Source organism: Diceros bicornis, chromosome 6 (genome assembly GCF_020826845.1).
Source record: "Diceros bicornis minor isolate mBicDic1 chromosome 6, mDicBic1.mat.cur, whole genome shotgun sequence".
Taxonomy (NCBI): domain Eukaryota; kingdom Metazoa; phylum Chordata; class Mammalia; order Perissodactyla; family Rhinocerotidae; genus Diceros; species Diceros bicornis.
In genome coordinates, this window is record NC_080745.1 from 53,953,757 (window position 1) to 53,976,005 (window position 22,249).

A 22,249-nucleotide genomic window follows, 5' to 3' on the forward strand; every position below is an offset into this window, starting at 1 on the left:
TAATTATTAGGAGGAGACAGGTGGAGAGACAAACGGCAAATGCCAGAGAGGAGACAATTAACAGAATACTTGCGAAAATGGAACCTAGGTGAACATGAAGAGACACTTTTATAAAATATCACGAGTGAAAAGATTTTAAGATGGGAGAAGGGAGTTTTGAGAGTTTCTCACATTGGATGACCTCAGGGTTCCCAGTAAAGTAGGAACTGAATTCATTGAGGATGATGTCTGAGACAGGATAGAAAGAGGTGGGGTGAACAAAGCACTGAAATCTTTGTGGTCAAGAGTTTAATAAGTGCACATCAGAAGAAAGACTGACTGAATGATAGGGATTTGGAATAGGTGAGACTAAATAAAGGCAGTGGAAAAGTGAGCTGGAAGGAATAGTGGGAGGAACACCAAATACTCCCCTGAGTCCCTCCTCCTGGTCTGTGAACATAGGGAATTGAAGAAGCAGTGGCTGCCTTTTGAGATGATGGCCAGGAATGTGGTGCTAAGTGGACCTGAAGAATGCTAAGTTTGGTTAAAATTAGAATGTTTTGAAAGTTATATTAGAGAAAAAGTGGTTAAGAGTATAAATAATTAGAGTGGAAACAGGAGAGTCATTTGTGGTAGAACTTTACTTTGGGGGTATAATTATAGACCAGTTTAGCTTAAAAGTTCTTGGTTAAAGAATAAAACTGATTTTTATTAGTCTTAATTTAAATGAAAAATGGAAGTTTTGAAAACATGTAGTATTTTTTAATCTCCAAGAGCTTTAAAGGTCAGCCCTCTTTTCATATGTATAAAATAAATTTTTAAAGATCAGTAAAATGTTCATTTCTTAGATTTTTAAAAAGATACATATTTTAAATTAAACCTTCATATTGAAGATGCTAGAGGTAAAACATGCACATAAATTATTGTTTTCAGTGTATACATACAGGAAATATGATATTTGAAGTATTACAAATTGCGCTGTCAATTTAGTGTGGAAATTTTAGTCATTTTATTTCAAATCCTAAATTATAGCATGATTCATTTATTGTTAATTAAATTTTAGTAAGAGTGTATCATGGCTATGAGACATGAGAATAGAGTGAGGAGGACACATTAAAGCCTATGGTGCATACACATTTGGGTCTTCCAACTTTTTTATTTCTGTTAATCTGGACACATTGAATTTGAGGTGCTGGCAAGCTAACAGGTAGATAAGAATTGCAAAGTTAAGATTTGTTGTTGCCATCTGGTTGATTCTGACTCATACCGACCCCCTGTACAGCAGAGTGGAACCCTGTCCAGCCTTTTTTGCACCATCCTCATCTTCAGCGCTGTATCAGTCAATGCTTTGCTGCTATTCATAGAGTTTTCATGGCCAGTTTTTTTGGAAGTGTGTGGCCAGGTCCTTCTTCCTAGTCTGTCTTAGTCTGGAAGCTACACTGAAACCTGTGCACTATGGGTGATCCTGGTGGTATTGAAATACCGGTGGCATAGCTTTTAACATCACAGCAATATGCAGCTGCCACAGTATGACAACCAACAGATGGGTGGTGTGGTTCCTTGACTGGGAAATGAACCCGGGCTGCAGTGGTGAGAGCGTCGAATTTTACCTGGTAGACCAATAGGGCTGGCTAAAAAAATGTTAAGATACAGAAAGCTAATTATGCATAATTTGATAGTAAAATAATAAATTAATTAAATTTACAATTGTGCTTTTCAGTGTTTTCTTTGAATTGTGTCAGTAATTTTGGTTCAGCTTGTATTTACACACAAATTAGTCATCCAGTGTTGACAACTAGTAGATTCATCATTCTTTCTCTACACATTTGCCTAATCCTTTTTGCTAAGGATTAACTGAGTGTATAAACACCTATATTATAGATATGCTACCAATCACTTGCTATGTGAGAAAATCTAAAGCTTTGAAAACCTTTTAATTATTGCATACAAACTTATACCATGAGTGGAGATAAAGAGAAAAATATCATCTATCATTCCACTAAACCCCAATAAATAACTTGATAACTGGTCTTACAAACTTCCGTTAATTTAATTTATTTAATTTTTAGACTAGATAATAAATTCGGTTGGTTCAAAACAGATTCCCTGCCACCCATCCATCTTCTATTTCCCTAAACCTGCTTTGCAATTCTGAATTTTATCTTGATAAATATGAATAATAAGTTGTTTGCTGAAGTGGCATTAAATGATGTGGTGTAATAAACCATTTTAAGTTAAGTTTAAACAGTTTTTAAAAATTTATTGATAATTTTTAACATTAATTTTTGTAGCGGCTCTTCAGAGTACTACTACTTTACTATTATTTCTCTAAGAAAATACATAGAACTAAAATTCCAGCAATTCCAAAACTATACTTCAAATATAGGTAGAATTTCCAAAACCGTTAATTAGGATTTGTGTAGCATTTTGTAGTTTTAGTGTGCTTTTGTGTAACTGCATTTAGTGTTTAATCCTCATGAGAATCCTGTGAAGAAGGCAGAGGGTACGTATTACTGTCCTCATTTTCCTGAAGAAACAAATCAGACTTTCTATTTTGACTGTCAGCATTCAAATCCAGGTCTTCTGATTGTATGGTCTTTGCACTATAGCCAAAATCTTAAATCATTTTTCCTGATTTGAAATGGCTTTTATCCATTTTTTGACATTTTATATATTTTTTAATTGTCTGTAATAAAATCATACTAACTTTTAAAAAAATACTGAGAATACTATAGTGAATACCTACGTACCTGCTATTCAACATACCTGTCTTTAAACTCACATAAATATACTTTATACTTTTCATTAGAAGGAAGAAAAGCATTTGTGTTCAGAGTTTTTAACACATTGGAAGATTTAGATTCTAATAAATTAAAAAGAGAAATACAGCAAATTCTTTTTTCTCTTGAGTTTTAAGTTTTCTGCAAGTCACTTTTAACTGTCAGACTTCTTAATGTGATTATTTGCCTTGTATTTCTAAGTTAAATGGTTGAATTTTTCTGAAGTCACATTGTGTAATAGGAAAAGAAACCATAGATAAGTGCTCTAATTCCTCATTTATTCAGCATTGTTAGTGAATGTATTGCTGCACACATTAGATTTTTTTCTTTGGATAAGTCGGGGTTCCCTTTTAAATACCACATGAATTAAATATACTTTTAGTATTTGTAATACTTTAATTTTCTAAAACATTATATATTTTCGTGGTTTCTTAAATGAAGAGTTGCATGTAGCTCAGGGACATCTCATAAGTATCTCTGTTATTGGACTGTTGCATACATTTATGTCAGCCACATACTCCTGTTTTTGTTGGGCTCTAAGGCTAGCATCACTTTTTGCTGCTGCTTTTTCTGTCTCTTAAAGGCAGAGTATGCCTTTATCTAGTTTGCTGGTTCTGATATGCTTTTGCTTGGAAAATGGGTAACCATATTTGTGAGGAATTGTGTGTTTAATAAAAGTCCATAAATGTGAGGAGCCCTACGTGTGAAGAGCACAGCTGTGGTGCAGAGGCCTTTTGACAGTTATTTTGGATATGTAGTGGCCTTTGCTTATTGGGCTCATGGGTCAGAGCATTGTTGTGACCATTGAATAAATGGGGATGTTATGATAATTGTATTTTAAGAGAGAAGAGTTATTCTGATATTTTCCTTTGTATTGATGTTGCTCTGATTTACTCTATTATTGAACTGGTTTTAAATATTAATCATTTAAGGTCAAATTTCTAATGTATTTATGTTCTTCAATGGGTACAACCCAGTTACCATAACAATTTAGTAAAATAACTATAATGGAACTTTTCTTTTGAATTTGGCTTTTCTTTTTTTTTCTGTCCACCAGGGAGTAACTATTCCCAGTCAGAGGCGCTATGTGTATTATTATAGCTACCTGTTAAAGAATCATCTGGATTATAGACCAGTGGCACTGTTGTTTCACAAGATGATGTTTGAAACTATTCCAATGTTCAGTGGCGGAACTTGCAGTAAGTGCTCTAAATTCTCATCCTTCCATGTGTTGGAACATGTTTCTTAACATATCTAGAAGTTTGTATAAAAATCTAGAGAGAAATTTACCACACTTAAAATTTATGCAGGAGTGTATATTTCTGAAGTATCCAAACTAATTAATTAGCTTAGTTGTTCAGCACATTGGGCTAAGGAAGCCAAGAGCAATGGGTTTTAATGTCTTAGAAGCCAAATTATATTTCTGAAAAAAATGTTCTGTACTGCAAGTACAGCCTAAATTCTGACCAGATGGCTAAAAAACCTGTCCCATCAGAGATCCAGCATGAGAGTAGCAGTGGGATTCATTAGTTTACTGGTGTCAGGGCAGGGACCAATTCCTTCATATCTTAGGAAGACTAGATGTTGATAGTAATTAAGTGACAGGGACGTAAAAAGGAAAGGAAAAAATGATAAGACATGGCCACGAGCTGAAGTATATTGAGTGGATAGGGTTGAGTCCAAGTGTGTGGAGTATTAGAGAAAACCCGGATTTAGATCTGTGTTCCAGTCCTAGATCTGTCATTAACGTACTGTATAACTCTGGGCACACCATCTACCTATCTTTGTGTTTGCTCATCCATAAGATGAAGATATTTTGAAACCTGAAACTTCCTAGATAAGTACTGAATAGAGATTATGTCATTGGTATCTGCCTCTAATTTATTTCTCTTTTACCCTTACCTTATCCTATTCTGTTTCTCTGCTAGTCTTGGCCAAAAGTTCTTAGCTAGACTGATAGGAGCCTTAGTTAGTTAATACCTAGACCCAAAGCAATTAGTCAAGGGAGAATGCACAGAAGGAAGTATTATCCAGCCCTGTGAAAAACTAGGCTGTTGCTGCTTTTTTCTGTAACAGAGTTTTGTATTAGTTTCTACCTTGGCAGTGATCAGTCAAGTTTTCATGTTTAAGAAATGTTTTTTTAGAGTGCAGAACTGCAATTTTGTAGTTTTCATATAAGATACCACTACATTATTTCTTTTACTACCTCTAATAGTATTTCAGTGATATTTTGCAATTTGTTAGTGATTTTAGTTTTTAACTTTGAGTTTTGCTTCTTGAAAATATTTATGTAATTAAAAAAATTTCTATTCCTAAATTAATTTATACCTAGGAAATTAGTTTATTGATGTTGTTATCTTTGTCAGACAGGTGTAATCACCTTCATCAGATCTTTCCTGTATTCATAAGCAAGGCAACATTATCTAAGACCACAGATTTATTAATATAGCATGTTAAAGGCTTCTAAGAGACTTCATTGATCCTTTTGTCCTCTCAGTACAATTGTAAAACTGCTGAGTGCAAGGCACTGGGCTGTCAGAGGTGATTGACATAGAAACTTAGCAGATTCATAGAAGAGAAGGAAAAAGGAAGAAGAAAATTCTGCTCTTCCTATAGGCTAGATATCAGTATAGGAGCCAAAAGAAAGGTATAAAGTATTAGAGAGAGAATAAGGGAGAGAGAACATTCAGTTCAATAATCTTATCTAGTATAATTTTTTTCACATTGGCCTCTCTAATAAAAATCTATCAGCTCTGCTCTGCCTGCCTACGTTTAAACATTGGGGTTTTTTTTTTTGGTCTCTCAGTATTACATTTAGACTTCTAAAATTACTGACTACTGAAATCTTTTTAATCTTTGCTAATTTTCTAGTTCTCTGTTTATGCACTGTGATTTAATACTATGTAATTAAGCTGTATAATAATACAAGTAATGTATAATTAATTGGGAGGTTGTATGTATAAATTACAAATGGCATATTCAGAAAAGTAAAAAGTTTTGGGGGGGTTGTTGAATAGTTTCGTGAAAGAAGTCCAGCTCTTTATTGGACATTGGAGAAAGCATGCAGTTTAGATTGGCATTAAAACTGAAGGAAGTATTATAGGCAATAGGAAATAGCTTGAATTGAAGCACAGCAGAAGGAAATGAGCTGGAGAAGAAATGTAGATACAGAATAGAAAAGGAATAGAATGTGTGCCTGTTAGAAGACCTTGAATGGCGATATCAGACTTGATTTGATAAATACTACAGTGTCAATGATAATACTAGAGGCTTAGGCTGTATTTTAAGTACAGTTGTGTAGAAAGTGGTGACTGCAAGAAGGAAAAAAATGGTGGAAAGGAAACCAGTTATGTGATTTGCTTTATGCCAGATGTGCTTTGTTTAGGGCAGTCAAATGGGATTTGATTAGTTTTTCTTTTACCATTTATAGCTAAAGATTTTGTCAAAGTTTTGATCCTGGTCAGGATTAGTCAGGTGACTAATTCACAGAAAAGGGAAGAAAGAAAAGTGAATCTGAGACTTGGAGACATGAATGTTGATATTTTGCTTTTAAACATATTTTAAATCAGGTGAAGGTAAGCTGTTTACATGAAGATAGTCAGTGGGTACTTGAAAATATGGTTTTGAATCCTAGGTGAGAGAAATGAAATGTTTGATATTGGGAAGCATCAGGAAGGAGATATAGTAGTTAAGCCTTTCTGTGCATATGATGTGTGGCTAGAGAATGGCAAGGCTCAGAGGGAAACAGAGGGTGAGGACTGAGACAAGGAGAATTACAACAGTTTGGGTTCAGGAGGAGAAAGACGAAATTAGTGAAGAAAACAAAACTTGTGAAAATAAAGTATCTTCTGCAGAAGATACTTGTTGGGTTATCAACCTTTGTCCTACTTGATTATTGTCTTAATATTTCTAAATAAAGGAAAGGTTACTGTATTTTATACATCTAAAAGGGTTAAAAAATGTTAAAAGATGATCAGTGATTTTCTCTCAATACTACATCAATATGCAAGAAAATTTAATTCTGATTTTTGTTTACTAGATATCGATCTTGTCATTTCTTTATAACACAGTCAATCATATCAAAGGATATATATGAGAATTGTGTTTTAGAAGTCAACAAAACCATACTAATGTTGGACTTCTGATAAGTTAGCTCTTATCTATCTAAAATGTGAAATTCATATTGTAAAGAAAATTATTTTCTTTAGTGATTTAAGGAAATCTTTTCCACTTACTTTTATTAAAACGTTTGAGCTTAGTTTTGGGGGGAAATTCTAAGTAACACTGATTTGTAAGTAGTATATGAATTGTTTATACAATTCTAAGATTCTTGAAGATATACATTTTAGATGTGGTTTAATTGAAATCTGGGTTATATAGTTAATTTAACTTTTCAAGTCCTAAAATCAGGATTATCAGATTCTGAATTGGTGGAATTTGAATTAGTAAGATTACAAAGCATTTTCATCTGGTTGATTATCGCAGCTTTGAAAACATACCTTGTTTGTTTGCTTCTTCAAGCTAGACTTCCCAGTAAAATTTTCAGTCTCACGTAAAGTCTTGTAAAATGGCTCATTGTACTTTGAATCTTTAGTCAAGGAAGTGAAAATTATTGACAGATTGTTAGTGTAATGTTTCCCTTTTTTGGAGTGCCTTTTTCTAATGATAAATGTCTCACAAATCCATATTAGAATAATCACACATGCTTTTATCAAATGTGCTATTTATTATGTGATTACTGATACCGCACAGATGAGCCAGTAAGAGTATATTAAACTGGAAAATTCATTTAGCTTGGATAAGCTTTTTGCCTTGTTCTCAGTTGTTGGTCATATTGATAAAGAATATGATGCTTTTTTCCATCTTTAAGGATGATGCCTTTTGGTGCTGAGAATTTTTATGTCTGTATGTCTATATCTATCTATATATCTAATATCTATATGTCTAATATATATCATGCACTTTATGCAAGCTTATGTTTTAATTTCTCTCTTTTTTTTTTTCCCCTGTGAGGAAGACTGGCCCTGAGCTCACATCTGTTGCCAATCTTCCTCTTTTTGCTTGAGGAAGATTGTCCCTGAGCTAACATCCGTGCCAGTCTTCCTCTGTTTTGTATATGGGATGCCACCACAGCATGGCTTGATGAGTGGTGTGTAGGTCCGCTCCCAGGATCCAAACCTGTGAAACCCAGACCCCTGAAGTGGAGTGTGCAAACTTAACCGCTACGCCACTGGGCCAGCCCTATGTTTTAATTTCTTAATTGTCTTGGCATGTTTCCTTCAATACCCAGTTCTGACCTCTTAAGGTTAATCACTTTCTTTTTAACGAACTCTTGAGTTTTTTAATTCAGTGTACTACAAATGAATTACACTTTGTCAAGTTATTTAGATAACTTAAAGTTTTTAAATTCCTAGGATCTTAACATTCATGTCTTTAATTTCTATCATAATGTCATTAGGTATAAGTGTATTTATGCAGAGATTTAAAAAATAAAACATATAATCCTTCCCTTTCCACACTTAACTACCTTTTAGTTGCATTGCTAATATATAAGCATAATACATTTTGAGAGGTCATATTTTACCAGTTACTTTAAAACAGACTTGGGCCAAAGCCAAAATACTGGGTACTGAAAATGGAGTGTGTTTTGGAGGGGAGTGGGAGTTGTGCTACAATTTGTACTTGATGTCTGTTACATTTCTTTGCAAACATTTCAAATCTCTTTCTTCTTGTTTTTCATGATGAAGGCTTTATATACCTGTAAAAAATGAAATGTGAGCTATAGGTAAAATGAGTGATGGCTGATATTTTTATAAATATTGAGGCTTGTGTTTATGAAATTTATTATAACTTTGTTGTAGATTATGTTCTCTTTTGTCCTGTGAACATATAATGATTTGTATTTTGTGGGTTTTGTTACATGGTAGAAACTTTAAAATACTGCAGTAAAAACTTATCTTTTCTTCAGTTCATAAATGTGCCAGAAAATTGTTGAAGCATTTTAATGCTTAAAATAATTTATATTAGATTTTTGACATCATTTCAATGTTAAAGTTTTGATGTTACTATAGTTCTAGAAGTCTAATTTTGGGACTTACTATTTATGAAATAGAGAACATTATGTTGAAGGTTCAAATTAGGGAAAATTTTATATTGATTATATTTTTTGATCCAATTTATTTCCATTGATTTGTTTTAGATCAAGGTTATAGATGCAGAATTACTATTTTGTGTGTATTACTAATATTAATCATTAAAATAGTTTTTGACAGTTTGACATTTAAAGGCATTTCCTGTGAAATGATACTAGTATGTATTTAACCATGCAGATCCTCAGTTTGTGGTCTGCCAGCTAAAGGTGAAGATATATTCCTCCAATTCAGGACCCACACGACGGGAAGACAAGTTCATGTACTTTGAGTTCCCTCAGCCGTTGCCTGTGTGTGGTGACATCAAAGTAGAGTTCTTCCACAAACAGAACAAGATGCTAAAAAAGGTTGGCACTTTACTTTTATTGGGAAAAATATCCAAAATAGTCATACCTTGGGTAGTAACTTCAGATCTTTTGCTTAAAGCATTTTGTTAGGCAGAAATAATTGTGTAAGGAGAGATTAAAAGATATATTTTATTTTATGACTGACACCTAATGAATTATAATTGGTTTTCTATTAGATCTACACATGCTTTGCTTACTATGGCATTGATGAGCCATTATAATGGTAAATAATCCTATTAGGAAGAAAAGGCCACATGGCATTGTAATTCGAGATGAATTTTCCTTAACTTGGGTTATGCAAAGAAATTTTGTGAAACTATTGAAGATTGCGTACATACCCCATTAAATCAGTTATAATCCTCTTAGAAAGAATGATTAATTAACTGAGAAGAAGTTAGCATGGGACCATGAGTTTGAAAAAAATTTGGTCGGTGTAATAAGATCTGTTCCACGGTCTTGTGTAATTACACAAACCATTTTTCCCCTATTTTGGTTTATGTTTCTTGAGACTGGGTCATTTAATATTTAGCTTCCTCAAATTTACTGAGTATTTTGATTTTTAGCTAGGAGAGAAATAGGTATGAAGAGGAAGTAATCAAGAATGAAAAAATGTGGTATTATTTAAATAATGCAGGTTTAGAAAGTTCGTGAGGTTTGCATCTTACTGAGCTATATTTAAAGAATGCAAGAGCTCATTTTAAAACAAACTGTCTTGGTTTAAAGTACTAAATGTGAGCATTTAAGGTGAGCCAAAGGTGCAAAATTTTTAGGTAGTAATGAATGAAGACACTGGCTTTTGTAAATTGTTATTGCCTCGTTAAACATACTAGATGGTGTATTGCCAATCTTTAGACATTTTCGGTAATAGGATTGATTTAGTTTTCCTATTCTTAGCTTTTTTTCGTTTTTGAAAGAAAATAAGGAAGTTTCATTTACTACAAAAATTTTAAACTCTGCTTTGACTTATCAGAAGAAATATACTTTCCTTTATCCAGAATCCAAGTAGCTGGAAAATCACAAAATGTTAAACTTACTTTTTCCCCAGAAACCTGTTTCCTACCTGTTACGTGTAAATAAAAGTAAAATATATCTCCGTAACTTTGAAAAAAATTTTTTCAGTAATCCAAGAAGTGTTAGCAAATGTTTTAAAATCAAGCTAATTTTTTTCTTCTATTCGTTGTAAGACTGGTACACATAAAATTTTATACTTTGCTTTTAAAAATGGCACCTGCATCACTGTTTCCCTGTACCCTTAGGAAATGTGCTAATTCTCTCTCTCTCTTTTTTTTTTTTTTTTTTTGGTGAGGAAGATTAGCCCTGAGCTAACATCTGTTGCCAATCCTCCTCTTTTTGCTGAGGAAGATTGGCCCTGGGCTAACATCTGTGCCCATCTTCCTCTACTTTATATGTGGGATGCCTGCCACAGCATGGTTTGACAAGTGGGTATGTAGATCCACGCCCAGGATCTGAACCTGCGATCCCTGGGCCGCCGAAGTGGAGCACGTGAACTTAACCACTACACCTCTGGGCTGGCCCCTGCTAATTCTTATTTCAGTTCTTTATCATTTATACATTACATTAACACATGTAAAATTGAAGATTAGATTAAATATTTATCATACATTTTTGTATCTTGGATTACTTTACATATATTTTCATTTTATGTGATTTTTCCTGCTTATTATAAATGTTTGCTGTGATTTAAACAAAAACAGTTTTAGTATATTCAATACATATATGGAATCCACACTTTTGGAAATTTAAATATTACTAGCTTATTTTCTTCTGGCTCTTAGTAAAATATGTGTATAGTTACTAATTCAATGACTTTGCTAAAATAATTGAAATTAACAAATATTTTTAAGAAGACTTAACGTATAAGATTGCTTTGCCAGGTGCTGTTAAAAGATACAAAGACATTTAAGATGTAAGATACTTAAGGGTCTTACCATCTTCCCGGGGAATAAAAACAAAATTTGAAGATAAATTAGAATAAAAGATTTAAATGGCAATTTAAGGCACCAGATAAGATGTTATAAGGCTGTACATCATTAATTGTCAAATGACCGTAGAGGCCAAATTCTAGTAATTAAGAGAAGAGAGAGAACATTTTCTATGTTGATCAAGAAGGGTTTGAAGTGAAAGTTTTTGATTAACAAGACCTCATATTATTAGTAATAAGTGATTTTTTTTTTTACAAATAGACATTTTATAACAAAAAAAGTCAGTACTTATCCACCTCCCATATTTCATTATGAAAGTTTTCAACCATACATTGTCATGTAAGAAACTGGCATTGTGTTGCTATAGAAGTAAAATGTGTCTGCTTTACTTTATGGGGAAGTTGTATGACATTTTAAGAACTTTTGTTAAAGTAAGTTTTGTAATAGCTTGTTGAAACATAGGGAAAATTAAATCTATTTCTGAATTTTTTTAATACATACATACATATAAACTCAAAACATTTTTTAAAGCTAGTATTAGACTGGAAAGGAGATATTTTACGTAAAGTTTTAAAACAAAAGCAAGTTATCTTAGAAGTTGTGGAATTACATTTTTGGTCTAAAATTTGAATAAAAGAAAAATCATTTGTGAATTAAATGTGACAGGTAACCCACAGACTGCCAAGTATTAGTTTTTGTGTTTACCTTTATTCAAAATAGCAAATAACTTATGGCTTATTTTGTTGACTTCTTGGGGCAAATGTTGAATATAGGTGACATATATACATATTTTCTTAATTTAAAATGTCTTTTTTTTTTTTTTTAGGACAAAATGTTTCACTTTTGGGTAAATACATTCTTCATACCAGGACCAGAGGAAACCTCAGAAAAAGTAGAAAATGGAAGTCTATGTGATCAAGAAATTGATAGTATTTGCAGTATAGAGCGTGCAGATAATGACAAGGAATATCTAGTACTCACTTTAACAAAAAATGATCTCGACAAAGCAAATAAAGACAAGGCCAACCGATACTTTTCTCCAAATTTTAAGGTCAGTTAAAAACATTTTGAGGAGTTGGTGAGTGGCTCTGTGTGTGTGTTTATTTTATTCTAGATGTATAGCTGGTGAAGGACTTGCTTGACTATTTCCTAAATTAAATCCAGTATTATTTGGAATGTTTATGTATCAGTAACCTGAAAGTGTCTGACGAAACTGAGGATGCACACAGAGTCAAAAAAGCTGCATTTTCCTTACCCTTTTCTTTCTTATTGTTTGGTGAAATCTAGGGCAGAGGTTGGAGAGGGGAGTTAAGTAAGTGAGATATGAAGTAGGATTGGGGGAAGTGTAAAGGAACTCATTTATTTGAGAATGATTCATATGGAATATTCTTACTGCTTCCACTCATGTCCTTCTCCAATTTATTCTCAACTCCTCAGAGTGATCTTAAAAATAGACTTGACTGTGTCACTCCTGCTTACACTTCTTAAAGACCTTATGGTTTTTTGATATGACCTACAAGGACCTGCATAATTTAGCACAAGCCTACCTCTTACATCAACTCTAACCAGATTCTCTCCCAGTTCCCTGCAGTTCACCCATACTGGTCTCTCTTCACTTCTTCAAAATGTTAAGCTCTCCACCAGTCTTTTCAGTTCTTTTCCTTCTCCCTGTAACTGCACCCTCAGCCTTTCCTCTACCCTTCCCATGGCTATCCTTCTCAAATTCAAGACTCAGCTTCAATTTCGTGTGTTCTGAAAGGCCTTCTCTCATCATCCTCCCCTGCTCTTTCCTTTTTAAAACTGTCTACTTCCTCATATTATAGAATTATTTGATTTGTTTTACTTTTATCTATATGTAATATGTGTGTGTGTGTATTTCTATTTCTAATTATAGATAAGAATTCTCCAGGTTAAAATATCTGACTTGTAAACATTCCCAAATGGTGGTTTGCCATTTTTTCACCCTTGTCTATTCCTTATTCTACTTGATTTGCTCCCCTTCCTTTTACCATACCCTACTCCTTTCTTTTTTTTTTAGATTTTTTTGCTTCATTTCATTTTTATATCATGTAACAAACCTAACCATAGCTTATAAGAATATTGCTAGTAATAATAAAAATATGGGGGGGCTTCATGTTTTAAGTGAAAATAGATCCAGTATTAAGTGCCTTTAGATCTGATATTTCTTTTAAGTGTTTAGAAGTGTCTTAGAATCCACAGGTTTCCATTTACTTTCTTTTCTCTAAGTCTGCATTTTCCTCAATCATTAGCTTTTAAAGTGTGACCTCCTCTAGTTTTATTGTTTTCTGTTTTAATATTACAAGAGGTTTTATATTTGTGATTACAAATAAAAACTATTTCAATTATCAATAAACAAATATAATATTATATAATGGTAAGTGCTATGAAAAAATAAACAGAGATAGGATAGAGAATGATGTTAGTGTATTTTTTAGCTGGATGATTAGAGAAGGCCTCTCCAAGCAGGTGACGTGTAATCAGAGACCTAAATGAAATGAGGGAGGTATACAAATATTCGGGAAAAGAGGAAAAAGCAGATGCAAAAGCCCTGAGACAAAAATGAGCTTGATATATTTGAAGAGCAATAGATAAGAAGTCGTTTTAACTAAAGCACGCCAGTCTGAGTGTGAAGACATTAGAGTGTTTTCAGCACGAGAAAAATGTAATCCAAGGGCCAGCCTGGTGGTACAAGGGGTTGGGTGCGCGTGCTCTGCTGCTGCGGCCTGGGGTTCGCCGGTTCGGATCCCTGGTGTGCACCAACGCACCGCTTGTTGGGCTATGCTGTGGTGGCGTCCCATATAAAGTATAGGAGGATGGGCATGGACGTTAGCCCAGGGCCAGTCTTCATCAGCAAAAGAGGAGGACTGGCAGATGTTAGCTCAGGGCCGATCTTCCTCGCCAAAAAAAAAAAAAAAAAGTAATCTGAATTTTGTCTTTAAAAGTTCACTCTGTCCAATCCTTTAAAATATAGACTGGAGAGGAAAGTAGGGAGGGGGGCAATAATGGAAGCTGAGAGATTAGTTAAGAGGCTGTTGCAGTGGTTTAGTTCAGATGAGAGGTGATGGTTGCTTAGACTAGATTGAGGCAGTGAGAGGTAATGAGAAGCTGTCAGATTAGGTATATATGGTATTTTGAAGATAGAACTAAAAGGATGTACTGATGGAGTTGATGTTGGATGTAAGAAAAGAAGAATTGATAATGACTCTTGGGTTATGGGGGAGGAGCTGTAGATAGAATAGAATGAGCAAGGGATTTGAAGTCAGATCTGATTTAAATCCCACACCCACCACCTAATAGATATGTAGCCTTTAGCAAGTGTCTTAACCTTTCTGGGCCTTAGCTTCCTCTTCTTTAAAATGAAAATACCTGCCTTGTAGAGTTGTTTTGACAATTATTTCAGCTCTGCCTGTAAAGGCCCTTGGTCTCCTGTTTACATCACTGTATGATAGCTTTCTTCTTCTTCCTCCCATTAGGTGAAGTTTTTAGGGCTAATGGGATCCTAAACATGATTGTTGATCAGTATTTTATATAGTATAATATTTGTATTTGTTTAGTATTGTTTGTATCAGAAAGCACATTGAGTTTCAGACAAGAAGTAAAACATTCTTTTGGAACTCAGCTATGTGTAAATTGAATTTTGTGATTGAAAATATATTCTGTGAACTCTTGATGAACTTCAGTCTCAGTACATTTCTTTTATAGAATTATTTAGTTAATGCTTGCAGTTTATGCTTATTTAAAAAATAGTATGTTAACATTCCAGTTTATCTTTTCTCAGTATATAACAAGAAAGAAAATGTAGGAAATCTTAAGAGGGTCATTTAAAAGGCAGTTGCCTTTAAAAGATCATGTTTGTCATAGTACTTAAAAATGAATCTGCTAAAAGTATATATCTTTACTAACTAATTTAAGATTAGTCAGATTTATGGATTTTCCATTTAAACTTTCTCTTCTTTCTCTAGGTGAAGCTGTACTTCACAAAAACAGTAGAGGAACCATCAAATCCAGAGGCTAGCAGTTCAACTTCTGTAACACCAGATGTTAGTGACAATGAACCTGATCATTATAGATATTCTGACACCACTGACTCTGATCCAGAGAATGAACCTTTTGATGAAGATCAGCATACACAAATTACAAAAGTCTGAATTTTTTTTTTATCAAGAGGGATTAAACTCCATGAAAACAAACTTGAATAAACTGAAAATGGACCTTTTTTTTTTAATGGCAATAGGACATTGTGTCGGATTACCAGTTATAGGAACAATTCTCTTTTCCTGACCAATCTTGTTTTACCCTATACATCCACAGGGTTTTGACACTTGTTGTCCAGTTGAAAAAAGGTTGTGTAGCTGTGTTATTGTATATATCTTTTTGTGTCAAAAGGACATTTAAAATTCAATTAGGATAAATAAAGATGGCACTTTCCCATTTTATTCCAGTTTTATAAAAAGTGGAGACAGACTGATGTGTATACGTAGGAATTTTTCATCTTGTGTTCTGTCACCAACTGAAGTGGCTAAAGAGCTTTGTGATATACAGGTTCACGTCCTACCCCTTTGCACTTGTGGCAACAGATAAGTTTGCAGTTGGCTAAGAGAAGTTTCTAAAAGATTTTGCTACCTTCTAATGCATGTATTTGGGTGAGGGGAATGGAGGGAATGCTCAGAAAGGAATATATTCTGTGCTGGACTCTGGACCATATACCATCTCCAGCTATTTACACGCACCTTTCTTTAGCATGCTACAGTTATTATTCTGGACACTTGAGGAATTGGCCGCTGTCACTGCTTGTTGTTTGTGCATTTTATTTTTTTTTAAGCATATTGGTGCTAGAAAAGGCAGCTAGAGGGAGTGAATCTGTATTGGGGTACAGGAATGAACCTTCTACAACATCTTAAGAATCCACAAATGAAGGGATATAAAAATAATGTGGTCATAGATAAGAAACACAGCAACAATGACTTAACCATATAAATGTGGAGGCTATCAACAAAGAATGGGCTTGAAACATTATAAAAATTGACAATGATTTATTAAATATGTTCTCTCAATTGTAATGACTGCTCCATCTCCTGTGTAATCAAGGCCAGTGCTAAAAGTCAGATGCTATTAGTACCTACATCAGTCAACAACTTACACTTATTAGTTTTCAATCATATACCTGCTGTGGATGCTTCATGTGCTGCCTGCAAGCTTCTTTTTTCTCATTAAATATAAAATATTTTGTAATGCTGCACAGGAAATTTCAATTTGAGATTCTACAGTAAGCAGTTTTTTTTTTCTTTCAAGATTTATGATGCACTTATTCAATCCAATAGCTGTCAGCCGTTCCACCCTTTTGACCTTACACATTCTATTACAATGAGTTTTGCAGTTTTGCACATTTTTTAAATGTCATTAACTGTTAGGGAATTTTACTTGAATACTGAATACATATAATGTTTATATTTAAAAGGACATTATTTGTGTTAAAAAGGAAATTAGAGTTGCAGTAAATTTTCAACACTGCACAAATAATAAGGCATTTACTTTTTCAGTAGAAATTGTCCCACATAATGCTTTTATTGATTTGCTATTGAAAGGATAGATTTTTTTTTTTAATGTGCAGTGTTGAATCATTTCTTCATAGTGCTAGTTAGGACTAGGGCTTAAATTTCACTTCTTAAATATCGTATATTTGATATGCCCAGACTGCATACGATTTTAAGCAGAGTACAACTACTATTGTAAGGCTAATGTGAAGATATTATTAAAAAGATTTTTCCCACAGAAATTTGGTGTCTTTCAAATTATACTTTGACACATTTGAATATCCAGCCAATTTATTTCTAATGGTGTGAAATCTCATTTTCAATAACTTATTGGTGCTGAAATTGTTCATTAGCTGTGGTCTGACCTAGTTAATTTACAAATACAGATTGCATAGGACTTGCTCACTAGAGCGGCATATGTAGAGTTTGATGGTAAATAGATTAGGCAGAACTTCATCTAAAATATTCTTAGTAAATAATGTTGACACGTTTTCCATACCTCGTCAGTTTCATTCAACAAATAAAATTTTTAAATTTTTTAACAAAACTCTTAGGATTTACACATTTATATTTAAACATTGATATATAGAAAATTAATTGACTGCTCATAAGTTAAATTGGTAAGGTTAGAGAGACAACTATTCCTAAGATCTCACCATTGAAATTTATATGCCACCTTGTGTTTCATAAAAGCTGAAAATGAAAATCAACATTCATGTTTTGAAGATAGTTATTAATGCCATTATTTGTTACAGTTTTGGGCACAGTGTATTAAAACATAACTTGTATTGTTCCAATATGTAACATGGAGGGCCAGGTCATAAATAATGACATTATAATGGGCTTTTGCACTGTTATTTTTCCTTTGGAATGTGAAGGTCTGAATGAGGGTTTTGATTTTGAATGTTTCAATGTTTTTGAGAAGCCTTGCTTACATTTTATGGTGTAGTCATTGGAAATGGAAAAATGGCATTATATATATATATTATATATATATAAATATATATTATACATACTACTCTCCTTTATTTCAGTTACCATCCCCATAGAATTTGACAAGAATTGCTATGACTGAAAGGTTTTTGAGTCCTAATTAAAATTTTATTTATGACAGTATTCATAATTAGCCTGAAATGCATTCTGTAGGTAATCTCTTTGAGTTTCTGGAATGTTTTCTTACTTAGACTTTTTGGATGTGCAGCCGCTTACATGTCTGAAGTTACTTGAAGGCATCACTTTTAAGAAAGCTTACAATTGGGCCCTGTACCATCCCAAGTCCTATGTAGCTCCTCTTGAACATTTTTTGCCATAATTATTAAAGGGTAGTTGAATAAATAGCATCACCATTCTTTGCTGTGGCACAGGTTATAAACTTAAGTGGAGTTTACCAGCAGCATCAAATGTTTCAGCTTTAAAGAATAAAAGTAGGGTACAAGTTACATGTTTAGTTCTAGAAAATTTGTGCAATATGTTCATAACGATGGCTGTGGTTGCCACAAAGTGCCTCGTTTACCTTTAAATACTGTTAATGTGTCATGCATGCAGATAGAAGGGGTGGAACTGTGCACTAAATTGGGGGCTTTAACTGCAGTGTTTGGCAGAGTTTGGCCTTCTACCCTGCCAGTTCAAAAGTTCAATCTGTTTTCATATAGAATATATATACTAAAAAATTTCAGTCTGTTAAACAGCCTTACTCTGATTCAGCCTCTTCAGATACTCTTGTGCTGTACAGCAGTGGCTCTGTGTGTAAATGCTATGCACTGAGGATACACAAAAAAATATGATGTGTACAGGATAATGCCTCATACCAATCAGATGTCCATTTGTTATTGTGTTTGTTAACAACCCTCTATCTCTTAGTGTTATAAACTCCACTTAAAACTGATTAAAGTCTCATTCTTGTCATTGTGTGGGTGTTTTATTAAATGAGAATATTTATAATTTAAATTGCTTAAATTCATTGAAATTCTAAATAATGGGCAGCCAAATGTGATTAACTTTTTCTGTAAATTTTTTTTCTGCTGTCCTTCAAAGCCTACAATTATGAAACAGGGCCTTTGTCAACTTAGGAGTGGAGTATCAGTCTACTCATGTTTAAGAGGCAGTAATTTTTTAGGGCCTTAGTCAACACTTAAATTGTTTTAAGCACATTAAATAACATTCTAATCCTGAAAAAGTTCAAGATTCTTGAAAAATTGTGCATATATATGTATATATATATATATTTTTTACTAAGCCAGATGTCTGAAGATAACTCCTCAGAATGTATTTGATACTTCAGATTTCAATTTTGTGGCTTTTCCATCTTTTATGGTTCTGTAGTCTGCTGTCAACATATGGGAAGCTTCATCTACTCATTGTGACTTGTGCCATTTAAAAATTGATATTCCAGAATAGTCTAAAGGACTTTGTGTACTTGAATTTAATCTTATTATTTCTAATATTCTTAAAAGCTTAAAGACTAAGGCATATCCTTTCAACAAAGCATAATGATAATAAGTGAAAGTGTAGCTTGTACAGATGTTTTGAAAATGAAGCAAACCATTTATGTACCAGTGGAATTTAATACTATTTCAAGTTTACGGTTTCCCCATGTCACTTTTTAAGAGTAAATGTGAATGTATAATAACATAAAGTATGAAAAGTGTGTGTGTGTGTACACACATTTTATTTTTTCTCTTCAGGTATCTTAAATATGGTTGAAAACTATACTGGAGTCTAAAATTATTCTGTTTTATAAGAAGATCTTGGTGATGTCTGAAAAATAAGAATTTACTGGCAATTTTGTTTTTATCACGTGCTCACTACACTGTAATTTGAGCTAGTTTGGTTAAATGAATGCCATCACCATTTCCATTGAGAATTAAAAAATCACCAGTGTTTAACATGCAGGCTTCCAAAGGCTTACAAAAAATCAAGACCCTTAAATCTAGTTAATTTGCTGCTAATGTAAAAACCTTTTTGTTCTTTTATTCTTGCCAGATAATTAGCCACACATCTAAAACTTAGTCTTAAATGGCTTAAGTGTAAGTTTTGATTAGCAGTGCTGTTACTAGTGCAGAGAGAAATGTTTGTGAATGGAAATAATAAATATTCAAACTGGTGTAAGGACAGCACCTAAAAAAATAGCAAAAAAGGTAATAGAGAAAAATATTTTAAAACTTTTAAAGATATGTTAGAGACTGATTTTCCTATAGGATCATATAGCTATAGGAAGCCTAATGATGAAGTTGCTTATCAGTTGTTTTAAATTTTAGAGAAAATCTATTCTTGTATGACCATGATCTTGCTATTTTTCCATCTTTCAAGAGATCTTCCTTCTTACAAGTATATCAGAGTGTAGATAGCCACTCTGACAAATTCGTATTGGTTGGTAGCTTTAAAAGTTTGTTATGTGAAGACAGGAAAGGACAAAATAGTTTCATTGGTGGTAATACCCTTTGGTTCTTAAGTTAGCTATTTTGAGAATACTTTCCCATAACAACAACAACAACAAAGTAATCACTTATAATCCCACCACCTGTAGACACAGCCTTTATTAATACTTTAGTGACTATACAATCATTTTTTCTGTATATTCATGTACATATTTTCTTTAAAAAATGAAATTTGTACTGTGCATACTCTCAAACACTTTAAGCTTATTATTTCCATCATGGATTTGTAAAATGTTCAGAAAATGGGCAGTGATTTGATTCTTTCTAATGCTACAGATGCAGTTCATGTGCAGTTATTGAGAGCCCTTTCCAGTTCAGTGGGTTGGTTAATCATGAATGTTTAAATATTGCTGGCATCAAGATGGTATATGTCTAAGTAAATAGAACAGTTACATTTATTTAGCATAATAGACAAGCTTAACATTGTAGATATTTCTCTTCAAAAACCATTTTAAACATTTGCATTTTGAAATTGTGTTAAATAGTTAAACAATGTGTGAAACACTACATTAGTAGTTAACTTCATCATCACTTTTCTATTTCCCTTATAGTTTGGAAAAGAAGGATGAGCTTTTCAGTTTTTGTAGTTCCCAAACAGTTGCTCAATTTAGAGTGAATTAGTTCAACACCTGCAAAAAAAGAAGAAAAGCTACTACTGGTTTATCACTTAGTTGTCTTCGAATCTGTGTACTCATGTGACTTCCATCACATCAAAAACAATATTTCATGAATGGTTCACATTTTGCTCTGGAACTTAACATGTTTAGTATAATGGTGGGCTTATAACAGTACATGTAACTTTTTTGACAGTTATTTGAGAATTTTGGTGAAAAAAAATTTAGCTGGAGGGCAGTACATAGCTTATAAACCAATGTATTGATATTTTAAGAACATTTTTACATATATGAGTGAAGTCAACTGCCATCTTTGAGCATTACCACATTTTAAAATAAAGCTGCATATTTTTAAATGAAGTGTTTAACAAGGATTTATATTTTTCATTTTTCTAAATTAAAAATAATTTATATCTCCTTTGTTGCATGTGGATTCTCATCTGTCCTTGAAATGGTTAGAGATTTTGTTTGTGTGGAATGGAGCAAGGCTTCTAGTCATGGCTCTGGTGTTTTAGTTTGTCAAATCTGTTTACAGTAGTGAAATTCTTAAATGTTTAGGTGTGGCTTTCTGTAGCCTATCATTTATTGGCCTTTATGTGCACTCCTTTAGGATTTTCTGCCTACTCTATACAGTTGTCCAAGTGATATCCCACATTTACAAATGTCCTTTCAGTTTCTATTTTCTTTTTCCATTAAGTTGTCCCAGTGCCCTAATGGGTAGTATGTGAGTGTGTGTGTGCATGCGTGCGTGCAGGCGTTAGTGTGTGAGTGTGTGTGTGTGAATTAGATTTTGGAGAATGCTAGACTCCAACTTTAGAGATTAAATAGTTTGATTCAGGCAAACAGTTTTCGCTGGAATTTCATAATTCGTTGTAATGAAAATGATGTTAACCCTGGATGACCTTTGACATACAGTAATGAATCTTAGATATTAATGAATTTGTTAGCATCTTGATGTGTGCATTAATAAGTTATTTTCAAAGTTGTGCATTTAGCCAAAGTTGGTGTGTTGGAAATGTTTATATCAAGTTCCATTTGGCTACTGATGGACATAAACAGAAATGCTTTCCTATGGAGAGTATTTTTTCTTTAAAAAATTAAAAAAGTTATTTTGACTATTTCGTTTAAAATTTTTTATTCAACAAATATTTATGAAGTCCCTGCTATATATAACAAATGTTTGGAATACGTTAGTAATCAAAACAGACATACCCTTTCTTGCCCTTGAGGAGCTTCCACTCTAGTAGAAGAAATAGACTTTATTAAAATAATTATAAACCGTGATACATGCTGTGAAATATAAGGTGCATGTAATGATCACCAGTAATGATCACCAAACATTCCACATGCTTCCTTAAATTTCCACTCCCTTAAGGTTAGATGGGGCCATCGTAACTAGTTAATTCCAATGAAAGGGCAGTGCAAGTGATGTGACACTTCCAAGG

At 33.2% G+C, this 22,249-nt stretch overlaps 1 protein-coding gene across 1 annotated transcript in view; it reads left to right on the forward strand.

The window, feature by feature from the left end:
* Positions 1-21,920, forward strand: part of PTEN (phosphatase and tensin homolog) — a gene marked incomplete at its 5' end in the record, with an annotated part of 91,173 nt that extends 69,253 nt beyond the window's left edge. The window contains 4 exons of the mRNA XM_058544375.1: positions 3,817-3,958; positions 9,089-9,255; positions 12,025-12,249; positions 15,182-21,920. Of these exons, the coding sequence (XP_058400358.1) occupies positions 3,817-3,958; positions 9,089-9,255; positions 12,025-12,249; positions 15,182-15,367 (720 nt within the window). The remainder of the gene's footprint in view (positions 1-3,816; positions 3,959-9,088; positions 9,256-12,024; positions 12,250-15,181) is intronic.
* Between the last annotated feature and the right edge of the window lie 329 nt (positions 21,921-22,249).